General features: G+C 43.4%; 1 protein-coding gene across 3 annotated transcripts in view; it reads right to left on the reverse strand.

The window, feature by feature from the left end:
• nav2a (neuron navigator 2a) overlaps window positions 1–13,207 on the reverse strand; it is an 83,664-nt gene that overhangs the window by 48,651 nt on the left and 21,806 nt on the right. For all 3 annotated transcript variants that reach the window (XM_073465091.1, XM_073465090.1, XM_073465089.1), the window contains exons 6-9: window positions 8,618–9,872; window positions 7,023–7,132; window positions 6,809–6,917; window positions 5,131–5,538 (exon numbers count right to left, since the gene is read on the reverse strand). In XM_073465091.1, coding sequence (XP_073321192.1) covers window positions 5,131–5,538; window positions 6,809–6,917; window positions 7,023–7,132; window positions 8,618–9,872 — 1,882 coding nt within the window. The remainder of the gene's footprint in view (window positions 1–5,130; window positions 5,539–6,808; window positions 6,918–7,022; window positions 7,133–8,617; window positions 9,873–13,207) is intronic.

A 13,207-nucleotide genomic window follows, 5' to 3' on the forward strand; every position in this document is an offset into this window, starting at 1 on the left:
AGAGTTCGACCACTAAAACACTCTCTGTGTGTTATCTCTATGTGGATCTCAGCAAGAGGCAGCCACGCACACACACATAAACTCACATTTATACCTGCATGTATATACAGTAAACACAGAGTACAGTGTTTCCTACAGACAGAGCTCCTTTGTGGAACCTGCAGTCAAACAGAATCATCGTCTGAGCTGCAGATGACAGAAACTTAACGGCAATCAGGAGTCACTCAGCAGAGAGCAAACCTGCACAGATGTTGAACAAACTGCAGTCTGGGCCCCAACTAGGGAAACAAAACCAGCTTAAAACATGACGTTGAGACATTGTCGCCTTCCAAAGAAGTTATTGAAGGGCCACTTTAGCATTAATTTGGAGTGGTTTTTGTGTCCGCCTGATGAACATAAGTTGAAAGTTTACTCTCGTTATAGATCTGGTTTGGTCTCTATGAATGCTGGCTGTTAACTTGTCTGTGGGTTTATAAGGGCGTTTTTACCAGCCCAGTCATCAGGATATAATGTTAGCAGTGCAAACCACAGATACATCCATGGTTGACATTCTTACCAAACGTGGCATATCAAATTTACAACATATTCTTATTAGCCACCTTTCACATCAGGTGGAGTGATGGGATGGTGGTGGCACTATTACAAGCCAACATGGCTGCCCAGCAGCCGCCCACATTTTGAGTCACGCCATTGGATATTTTTAAGGACACCCGAGCACATTTTTCAGATGTTTTTGTCTGGGAAGTCACACCATCTTAATCTGTTATTGTAGTGACCAAAACAGGCATTTAAAGTCAAACCATGATTATTTCCTAAACCTAACCAATTGTTTTTGTGTGTAAACAAAATTAGTTTGTGAAAAGGGAAAGAGCTTGCAGGCCGGAAAACCAAAACAATTAGCTAAAAGAGGCTAAAGAGGCTACAAAGCTTTGTAGTGCTGAGGAGAAACTGAAGTGATGGGTGATAATTGACTGTGGTGATATAAAACAGATGTACTTTCTCACCACAACATGAATGCAGTATGAAGGCTTTGGCTACTCGATGTCTCTCTCATCTGGTAGCAGCCTGCTAACCACTACCAACAGTCCAAACTAAACATGGACATTCAGCATTTTTTTTACCATGCACCAGAGAGCTGGAACAAACTTCCAAAAGAAAGAGTTTTCTGGACTTTAAATCCAGATGAAAAACTTCTACATTCTCTGCTGTCAGTATTCATCAGTAATTTCTATCATTTTGCTTTGTGTTTTCATGCCTTATGCTGTATTTATTTATTATTTAGAGAGACAACAGACAAAGAAGAGAGTTCAACTCTGACAGAGTATCCACTCTGAGGGGGGGTTAGCTGTCCCTTCATCCATCATCCCAAAGCAAAGTCACCTTGAGGATGGTGGGGCAGTCTCTCTCACACACACACACACACACACACACACACACACACACACACACACACACACACACACACACACACATCACTCCTTCACACTAATGAGTGACTGAGCCACCCTGTCCTCCTGTTTCAGATGCCTGTTAACCTGTGACCTTCTGCGGCAGGAGAAACGTGTCCAAACAAGACAGTTTATGGACTGAAACTGTGCAGTCAGGTAGAATTTACAGAGCCGTGCAACTAACAGAAGCAAAAGTTCTCAAGCAAACGAAACTGCAGAAATATTAAACTTACTAAGAATGTATTCACTGGGGTACTGACAGGAGGAAATTCACAAAATGTCACGCTCTGTAAAACAAAACAAACATTCGCCTCGTGAGCTTCTGAGTTCTGTTGATGGTTTAAAACACTGACGTACCTTTCTGCCTCGAACATGGTAACAAAGTTAGTCCAAAGCAAAACAAACAAGTCCAGGTGAGGGTTGATCCCCGTTGATAAAAATCTCCAAAGCAAAAGAGCCTGTTTTCAACCGTCTGGCCACTGTCTGCTATCAGGTCTGAACCTGTGTGTGAGATCTGCTGTTATGTGAATAATATTAGCAGGTGAGAGCGTGTTTGATCATGGCGATAACAGAAGTGTGTGAACAGTATCACTGAACAATGAACTATGTATAGATTATGTGTCCATGTGCAGCCTGAATGTGTGCAAGTGTGTGTTGCTCTGTGAAAGCTCAGTGTTGGTATGCAGCCTCTCTCCACAGCTCCACATGCTTTTCCCTCCTGGCTGGAGGTTGGGTTTGTCTGCGAAAGGTGGAGGAGGGATGGGAGGGAAGGGAGGGAGGGTAGGGGGAGGGCAGCAGAGGGGTAGATCGGGCAATATACCCCCAAGCAGAGGAGTTGGCGAAGGGGGGAGGTTCCTTGTCTCCAAGGGCCAGCGAAGCAGACAGGAAAAAAGGAGCAGGGGGTTGGAGATTGGATGTAGATACTAAATGTGGTGTCATCAGTCATGCTGTCTGTGTTGTAGGACCGAGAGCACTACATAAATTAAATATCAAGACAGATGCAAGCTGATCTGTTTATCTCAGTCTACAGTTAGACTGCTTATAAATGTCTTGAGTGCTGATGCTTGTGATTGATTGTTTTTCTTTTTGGTTTTTGAATTAATAGTTTTGTATACAAAAAGACACAAAGGTGAAACAGTAGCCCTTTTTTCCCAGAGTAATTATATTTTTTTAGATCAGTTATTCAAATTCTGTTCCATTTTTTGTTTAGCTGATCAAAAATACATTTTACAACGTCACGAACACATGGCTGTATTGTTCTGGCAGTTAAAGGCTGAGTTAAAATATACAAATATTATTTGCTTAGACATCTGTCTCTGAGATTTTTACCTCCAACTTGAATTTAATTGAATTTGTGATGATAACGGCATAGAATCGGGACATCTTAAGATTCATCCTGCTATTTCTTTAGTACGAAGTAATAGAGCGAAAAGCTGGACAGATAAAACCAGAACTGTGTGAATGGCTAGATACAACAAGAAGTGAATAATCTATATTCTTTGTTTGTAAGTTACAAGCAGACCTACTCTTTAATTGACGTTTAAGTGAAGGTAAAGAGCTGAACAGTAGGGATCTAAATGCCAGCTCCTCCTCTCTGGGTAAATATCCCACCCTTGTGTGGAAGAACCAGTTAGTGGATGCTAACAGGCCTGTGAAATGGCCTGAGGATGTGGAGAGGAGTGGGGGCAGGTCATCAGTCTGTGTCTGCTTTAAATGGTTAACCCATTGTGACGTCCAAATAACTAAAGAAATTGTTTTTGATCCCAGGTCTTCTGGTGATCACAGCCCATTGTTTGTGAATATTATGTCTTAGGGCAGCTGTGAAATATTAATGATACAGGGTATTCGTGCAATGTTTTGGATGTCTAGCATCTGTGCAACATTTTGCGGTAAAGTATTGTGCAAAATTCTTGGTGTGTATTTTCTGTTGTGTATTGATCTGTACTGTAGGTTGATTGTACATGTGTGCTGCTATCTTCTTTCAAATGCCCTCGACTAAATTTTATTACATACATTTATTACATATTATAGAAAAAATGATGAAACTGATGCTGAAAATAACCTGTAACTGCAGCCCAAACACTGTCAGATCATCAGAAAATGCTCTCAATGAAATGATTTATATTTAGTCTGGCTCTCCTCACAGGTCTCACCCTGCATGGATATCAAGTGAGCAAATGGCTCTGCTCACCTGTATCCATCACTCACCTGTCCAGGTGTTGGCTGTAGCTTGGTCTTTGTTTGCTCAGCCACAGACATATCAAGTAATTCAAGAGCACTTAGCTTGCTCAACTTCTACAGCTGCCCCAGGGGGATGAATCAGTGCAAATCCATGGGGGCAAGAGGAAGTAATTCCAGTCTTTAAGAGATCTGTTTTTTATTCATCTTTCTTTGCTGAGCTCATAGACTCTTCTCTATATTTGCATTAATTTGAATTCAAACGAGTCCCTGAAACATCTCTATGAGCAGACCCTGCTCTCTCTCTCTCTGGATTTACAATAATCTGAAGGCCAGTTGGCACCTTTTACAGTCTCATCTGATAATGCTGATATCAGCAGGAGTTTAAATTGCACAATGTGTCAGCCAAGGTATGAAGGGGCCTGTTTCAACATGGACAGTGGCTTTGAGAGAGCAGGTTATCAGTATTACTGCATCTGCAGGCAGAGAGATGGGATACTTGTGGGATCTCAGCTATACAGAATATATGTTGCTAATGCCACTGAGGCTAACGAGGGGGGATATCATCTGGCACCTGGGTCACAGGCAGGATTAGCGAGCAAGGGAGACTACTGCCCTCTTCTGGCAAGCTTTCACAGCCTCTGGGGTTTAATCACATGAAAGTTATACAGTGTCAGACTATTTCTCTTTTTCATCCTTTCTTGTGTGCCGAAAAAAATTAATAGTCATTCTGTTTTGAATGATTAACTAGAACATCATGTAAGACGTTTAAGCTTATTTTTAAATAAATTATTTTTAGATAAATTTAAGCTGCTGATGCTTTCACACATAGTTTTCTGTGTTTGTACACACTGCTATGATAATAAAGGGAAAATTCATAGACAGTGTCTGAAATACAGTTTTTGGTTTATATACCAAGAGAGGTCAAAACAAAAAGATTATTGACCAATTATCTTTTACTGTCCAAAATTACAAATGTTGGCTCTCCTTGCAGATTTTAGATTTAATACAGAATCAGGTACTGTGTTAACTGGCTTCCTCAAACACACTGCAAGATACAACCAAGCTAATTAAGAGCCTTTTCCGTGAAAAGAACAAGATTTCTAGGGCTGCAATTAATTAAGAGTTAATTTCATTTGATTGATCTATTTCTGTTTTTTTATTACTTGATTCAGTGTTTTGTCTACAAAATCTGCACACAGTGGAAAATGTCTGTCAGAGTCCCCAGAGTCTACGGTAATGTTTTAAAATTGGTTGCTTTGTCCAACCAATGATTCAAAAACAGAAGGCGTTCCATTCACACTGATAAAACAAAGAGAAAAGCTGCAAATGCTCTTACACTGAAGAAGCTGAAACCCACAAATGTTTGGCATTTCTGCTTGATGAATGAACAAAATTGCTGTTGAGTGATTTCCTGTCGACCACATATCGATTCCTCAACTAATTTTTTCAGAAAAAATCTTTCTGTAAGATTTAAAAATCTCCATCAGAGTAACCCACTTACCCGCTATTGACATCATCAGTGCGCGTAACGTTCTTGCTCAGCACGTCTCCGTCGCTCATGTATCCAGTGACCTCCATGGAGATGCTGTCCAGGTCAATGTCCTCCCCAGCTCTGTCTCCGAGATCCACGCTGCAGAGGGCTCCACCCCTGCCTGCCAGCTGCCGTCGGAGGTGCCCGGGGTACAGGTAGCGTCCTCCCCGGCTGCCATAACTGTTCCCCATAGAGGGGGCATCGCCTGCTTGCAGACGGGGGCTGGACTGGCCCAGTCGCCATGACGACAGTGAAGGACGGGTAGAAGTGAGGCTGAGGATGCTCCGACCCCCTCCACTGTTGTTGCTGCCACCACTGCCACCTCCGCCACTGCTGATGTCTGTGGTGACGCTGCCGTCGAACGTCGTTTCCAAGGTGCTGAGCAGGGAGAGATGGAGACATTTTTGTTTTCAGATGATGTACTGTATGTATGATGCAGTAGTAGAAGAAACCATAACACAGCTAAGAGAATAAAGTGAGCCAACAAAGACACACTTGTCAAACTTAAACCTCTCAATGGATAGTAGTAGTAGTTTCACTTTCACAGTACAGATAAAAACAAGTCTTCTCTATTGATCGTCTATGATTGTCAAACAGTGGAGATCACAAATTTGGATCACCACCAAAACCAGATCAAACCGATTTGTCACGCCAAAATTCACAGAAATCTACTCAAAGATTTTTAGAGTGACAATATAGAACAGAGTAGAGTTCTGGTAATTAAACTTCCAAACTACAAGAGGCAACTGCATAATCTCCTCCGTGAACACACAGAGAAACAAAAGATAAGAGAACCTTTGTGATGGTCTAAAACAGGAAAACAGGACATATGAACCTCACAACAGAGCCTAAACTAACTCTAGACAGCTGGGTCAGCACTGAGAGCAGAGGTCAAGATTCTGCAGGAGGGAACGTGACTGGAGCTAAACCTGAATCAAAGACGACATGAAAGACACGCTCAGCGATCAAAGTAAAAGATCCTCAAAAGAAGGATGAGACAGCAACAATCAAAGAGGTAATACCTGTGAGCCTAGACAGACACAGTCTGCTGACCACGAGGCAGTTCAGTCACTGATTTAAATCCCCAACAGTTAGCCTGATTTGGCCTGTTTACCACTCAGCCGTAGCAGCCGTTGTAAGGCGCTACACTGTGATGATCCCCAAACAGTAGAGTTTTGTTTTACACTGCAACAAAGTGTTGTATTTACGAAAAGGTGAAAAGGAAATCCTTTAGATTAATCACTTTTAAAGATATTTTGTTGCTTTCATTTGTATACATTGACAAATTACAAACACTTGTCTATTAACTATTTCTTAATTTGTCTCTTTACAAAAGCTTTGCTTTACCAATTAAAAAAAAATGCATTACTTAGTGAACAATATGGCTTATAATGATAATTATACTGCATTTACTCTGTTAACTACCATATGTGATGTGACCTGAGATTAAATCTCATTTTACAAAGTTTGCAGTACACAAGCTCATACCAAAATAAAAGTAATCAAAACATATTTCTGAAAATAAAGAAGAAAAGAAGTTAAACACCAAGCTTGTTAAATTACTTTACTAGACGCTTCTCAAAAGCAGAGTATATGGGTCCATTTGTGAGCAGCAGTTATAACCAGCTGGGAGAATTTGATTCCTTACCTGTGTGAGACCTGAGTTCCTCGCAAGCTGGACATGGTCTCCTCCAGGTTTTGGCGCAGGTCTGCAATGTTTTTGACAGTACGCAACCGCCGTGTTTCTGGGTCTTCACCTGCACAGGACAAAAAGAAACAAGCTCAGATATGTTTACCAATACAATAAGAGATAATTCATCTGTTCCTAACAGAAAGATGCTGTACTGTAATTGATCACCCACCTGATAGGTCCTCGATGGAGAGCTGGCTGGTCTTGGTGAAGGCAATGTCTCCGCCTATTCCTCCTGAGCCGATCTCAGGGTTCCCTGTTCCCTCGGCGTCTGTTTGGGATCTGGGGAAAAAAAAAAAAATTGTACAAGGGATCAAAGAGGGGGATATCATCGATTCTGAATTATTGTGCATTTAGTGGGAACCTAATATTTAGCAAATTGTCACGAAAGAGGGATAAACCTGATTAAGAATTAAATCTGCTGTTTTGCGAGTCTTGTGACCGGGGTCCAAAATGAACGCCTACTAAGCTCCAAATGCCAGTAGAGGTTGTCTTTGAAGGATCAATCAATACGGATCACCCGCTGCACAGGCTGGTGCTTTTTGAGACGATGACGTTTGAATGCCTCGGTTATACATAGCCTTTGGTCGGTGCCTGATCCTAGACTTTGTCCTTGTTGACTAGAGTACACTCTCTCTGAGTGTGAGTCAGTCAAAACCACTGACTGCCTCTGACACTGCACAACACAAATTAACAGCATCTAGATGTTTCTTTCACTCCTGGTTAAGTGACTTAATATTTGTTGAAACTTCAGGTTATTTTGATACAAACCATTTTTTTTTTCTGGCAAGGTGCTTTCTTTTTAGCATTTGAGGTTGGAATTTGAATTGATTTCACTTCTCATTTCTTTCATTTTTTGTCAAACATACTCTGTCTGTCAGGTGGAGGTGCTATAATCCTGCTGGTAATGGTACATGACAGGTATACCGCAAAAAAAGAACTCTTCCGAGCACTGACGATGGGGGTGTTTTGTAGGTTGGGTTGGTTAGCTGCAGGTCAGGATGTACAGAGGGAGGAAGGGCAGCAGTGCAGGAAGTGTCAGGAGGCTAATGAGTGGCTGGTAGAAAGGACTCATTGAGAACGAGAGGGAACTCCTTCCTTATCACACTGGGACCGGGACAGAGGTCAGAGGCACACAACATCCACACATATTTACCCAGATATGTGGACACACAGATGTAGACAATACACTGAGCACACACAAACATGAACAAACACAGATGTGACATTTCTGGTTAACAACTCACAGATGGCTAGATTTAGGTTTTGTACTTTCAGATGCTGTCATAGAATCAAAGGTCAGTTATGTGATGATTTTTTAAAAATCTCACACACTTTATATACCAGCTTATACACTAATATTTAGTTATTTAAACGCATAGATAGATACAAAAAACTTACTGAGAACTGTTATCAGTTATACAACTGAACAAATACACTCTAGTAAATATTTGTCAACTTCAAATAGAAGTGAAGAATTCAACCATGCCAATTGTGGAAAATGTGCAGTGTATCAGTAAGAGTCAGACTTGGAGGTGCAATGTCCAATGGTTTAATAACTTTGTTTCACCAGTTTAAATTTAGCCTGATCTCACTTGCTGTATTGTGGTCAATGTCTGATGTATATACCCACAAACCTAACAACAATAATTGTCATTGTAGCTAATTAAGTCACAAATATTCCATGTGAAACAGAAATACTTCATTTGAAGCCAATTTTCCGGATGCTTTCACAGGTGTTTACAGCCCCAGTCTGTGTTATCTCACCTGTACATGAAAGGTGCGACAGTGGCCATGTTGGGGTGGCTGTGGTGCTGTTGAGTCTGAGGTAGCTGCACGCTGACAGTGTTGCTGGCTGTGCTCTGTGTAGTGCTTCCTCCTGCAACCGGGGCGGCGCTGCTCTTTCCCTCTGTGGAGGCCAGACTGGAAGTCGAGCTGGAGTGTCTGCTGTCCCTGTCCCTGTCTCTGTCCAGGGCCCCGCGGTGCATGGCGAGACCCCCTCCTAACCGCATGCTCCGAGGCCTCTCCCCCGCCTCCTTCACTGAGGAGGCTTTCCCCCCGACTCCCGGGGCTTTGCCTCCTGGCTTTGGTATTCCGCTGTGTGCAGGGGTTGAACTCTCCTTTTTGGCCACTTTACCCCCCTTGGGAATGAAGCTGGTGATTTTAGAGGTCCTTTTGTTTGAGCTGTCAGTGTCTACAGAAACAGGTGCTACTTCCTCCTTAAGCTCCTCCCCCCTGAGCTCTGTCCTGTCTGGGACAGAGATGCGTTTCCCCACCTCCTTCCCTTTCTCCTTCTCCTTTCCCCTCTCCTTGTCCTTGTCTTTCTCTGTGCCTTTGACGGAGCCCTTCTTGGCAGTCAAAGCTCTGCTGAAAGTGCGTTGGGCGATGCCCCTCAGGGCGATCTTCGGGCTGCTGGCGACCGTGGTGACAGTCGTACCTGCTGAGGGAGCTGCTCCGTAGGCCGTCCCGTTACTGGTCCCGTTCATGCCTGGCCGGACGTTGCCATCATCTTCCTCCAGGGGGTCAGTGTTAGAGCCTGTTTCAGCTCTTTCCACCTGCCCTGCTCCAAGCTGCCTGGCTGGTGCAGCACTGTCCGTCTGGGCCCCTACGCCATTGGAAGAGGTGGAGGATTTGGAGCCTCCTTTACTGTTAAAGAGCTTTAGCTTCTCCAGCATTGACTTCTGAGTGACAACCTTAGGAGGAGCTTCACTTGCCAGGGCAGCCTTACAGGACGTGTCCTTCTCCTGCTTGATGGACTGCATGGAAGAAGAGGGGGTGCTGGTGGAGGAGGGAGAAGGAGAGGAGGTGTGCTTGGAGCTCATCGACTTGCTCCTCCAGGGCTTGCCGTTGCTGTTGGGCCGGGGAATGGCCGTGGTAGAGGAGGATGAGGATGACGAAGAAGGGGTAGGACTCAGAGCAGAGGTAGCAGCGGGGATGCTGGTGGAGGAGCTGACGGTCACTGCAGATGACAGAGCATGTTCAGTCATCACCGAAGGCTGTGAGGTCATGCCCTCTGAGGAATCTGCACCAGAGAAGAGACATTTCATTAAACAATGAGATAGGAAGGTACGATTGAGGAGAAAAAGTCAAGCAGAGGGAAGATCTGGGGGAGAGAAGAGAAACCAGATGCTGACCCCACACAAAGTGACCTTATAAGGGCCTGGAGGTGGCCTGTGTTGATGCAGCCAAACTTGCCATTACTTTCCTTTGGGCTAGCCATCAAAACTGTTAAAAACCCCTTAGCACTAACAATGAGAGGAGCCCATCACAAACTGTTTATAAAAACAATGAAGAGCAGGCTCATTTGCTTTAAAGTCTTGCCAAGCAGACCGAGTCAAGACGCTGTGCTGCAGCACTTATAAGGCTTGGACTTATATGGACTGCTTTTGGTCAGCGTCCCTCTGCTTTACAAAGAAACACTGTCTGGCTACATCTGGTTATATGCACTCAGTCCCTTGTAGATAAGATTCATAAACAGGATTCAAATGCAGTTTAACTTGCAGATGAAGAGAACAGAAAGCAGTGTAAATATGCTCCAGTAAACTAGTGTTACATATTTATCACCCAAGAAGAAAATGTCGAGGTAATTCTGCAACAAGTGACTCAGCAGCATCTCAACAAGCAAACTTACCCAGAGCTGAATGAGCAAGAGAAGAGCTGAAATCCCTGTTGTAAGTCACTGCTCTGACTGTGAAAACTAGAGTGTCCTGAGGGCTGCTGAGGTTGTCAGTGTGGTGCTACCAGCAGCAGAGTTCAGACCAGTAACATTTGAATATTCAAACACCAACGGCCAGGGAGGGAGAGGGCCTGTGCAAGGAGCACTGGGTGGAATTAATCATAACATTTCCGTTGAAACATACCCCTCTTACTTTGTGTACACACACACACCCACCCACACACACACACACACACAGACTTCAAGTCACTGCTGCTGCTGTGCTCTGTCATAGAACTGAATTCTCCTTTGTCTTAAGAAGTCATTCTTGTTAATTTTCCTGGACTGGACCTACATTCACATATGCATGATCTCAGTGCTTTTTGTATGAATTCTGCCTAATGAAGGTCTGAAGACTGAAACAAGTCACGTGATCGACAGTTTACAGGCTTTCTTGGTTCTTTCACAACCTTTTTCCAATACAGACAAACAACTTTCAAGAATTTGAAACCTTGAATTAGGCAATGGTTGCATTAGCATGAAGATATGAATGATATTTGATTTTAGAAAATTTAACCAATTTGATTTGGATTTGAAAAAAAGAATTAATTAGCTCTACAGGTCGCTCTGTTGGTCAATCCACAAACATTTCTACACCCTTTGGCAGCCATGGTTTTTGCCCTAGGAGGCTGAAAGTTAGCATGGAGGACAAGTGTGTGACGGTGTGTACATGTGAATGCATGGATGCCTGTGTGTATCTGCTTGCAGCTATTGCACACTTTTTTACTTTTTAATGAGAAAATAAGACTTTTGGGGCTCAACCATATATTAAAGTTACTAAATAATGTGCATACAGAATCATTCCCTGTCTCTCTGATGGTGCACACGGGAAAATGATCATATAACTTTCACAGTGCTTTCACTCAACCTGCTTGTTTACCTCTTTCTCATCTGGTTCTCCACTTTATTTCATTTTTACAGCGCCTTTCATGCCCTAATTGAAAATAGGCACTCGCTCGCCGCCTTTCCTTTCTCTCCCTGTTTAGCATTTAGTGAGAGCAGCCTGAAACAATGCAACCATTAGGAAGTGATTAGAGCCCAATTAGCCGTGCTAGCAGTTAGCAATTGGAAAAGTGGGTCAGGTTGCTAATAGCCAGTTTCCTATTGGAGGTGGCTGAATGAGAGGGGGGACCTGCTGTGATTATGGAGCCGGCACAGAGAATAAGGGGACTGGGCACTGCAGGTTTGGGATGAGTGAAGCTTTGATTTGGGCCAGCAGGACGGTCTGTGCTGTCCGTGAATGGGGTCAGTTTGGATTTAGGATCAGAAAAGGAACAGAAGAAGAAAGGCAGGACATCGAGAGGCCCTGGACACTGGGACAGCTGGTCATTGTCATGACTGGACCCAGTGACCGGGACTGACACGCTCCAGTTAAGTTGCTAAGGGTGAAGGAAAGTGGTCAATCTTCAACGTGTTGGGTCAGAAGTGACACCAGAGTGATGGACTTGGACACTGTTGCATCACAAACTCAACCAAGATTTCCAGAAAAGGTTTAACACTTCTGAAACATCAGTTTGCCACAAATAAAAGTCAGATTCAAGTGTGTTTCTGCTGTTTTTTAACCTATTTTTTTTTTTACATTTAAAAAAGTAACCACAGGTTGGGGGTAAAGATTTAATGTTGTGTCTTCCTTTGAGGCTTTGTCAAGCTGAGAAAAACTTCAATTTAAGACAAATAAAAAACCTCCCAGTTTATGACAACAACCACAACCATATAGATAAAGACCAGGTATAAAAAATACTGTTCAATAATCAGATCATAACTTGTCACTATGGATCAATCTGGCTGTTTCCCGGCTGCATTTTAAGACACCAGCTCCTCCTTATCAGCACAAAATGCACTTATGGAAGCACTTTTCCTTCAAAAACTAACTGCTTTCACCAGGTCCTAAGACTTTGTCACTGACCTAATGACCCTTTGCAGCCTTGGGCCAAATTCTGGAATTAAACTGCACCATTACCCCTCTTTAACTGTGCTGGTCAAGCTGTCTGCTTGAGGAAACATGCTGAAAGAATTTCACTGTTTACAACTCAACTGCTTAATTATAGCAGTCATTAGAGAATAAAATCAAGAGCAGAAAATGACAGTCGAGGAGTAGCCAAAGGGAATGGGATCACAGACCACCACAGTGTGCCTGTCTGGCATTAAAAAAACCTGTCTCACCCTCCCTCACTCTGTCTCAGGGTCAGTCCAGCTGCCTACTCCTCTCAGAGCCTCCTGATAACATCAAGGCATTTTGGGAAATCAGCCGAAGTGGACCCAAAGCTCCTTTCACGGATCGTCACACTCATGTGTCAGTGCGTGTGTTCCTGTGTGTTAATGCCTGTCTACAGCTGAGGAAAGGCATGTAATTTCACACAAGTGTCAACACTCTTCTCTCTGTGTGTGCATGTCTGTGCATGCATGTCAAGTTTACGAGAGAGGGGGATGTTTGTTCTGCTCTGCGACTTCAAATGCTTTAACCTCTGTGCCTCTTGCAGGACTGGTGACTCGAGCACACACAACTTGCACACAAAAAAACAAGCAGTAAATGCATTAGAAGTAGCCTCGGCTGATACTGTTTAGACATCACAAGCATTTCAGCCCCTCTCATAGGGGCACTGGTCACGAGACATTAAGCTAAACCTTCTCAGTCACTCAGC

The sequence above is a fragment of the Pagrus major genome, chromosome 4, assembly GCF_040436345.1.
Source record: "Pagrus major chromosome 4, Pma_NU_1.0".
NCBI lineage: Eukaryota > Metazoa > Chordata > Actinopteri > Spariformes > Sparidae > Pagrus > Pagrus major.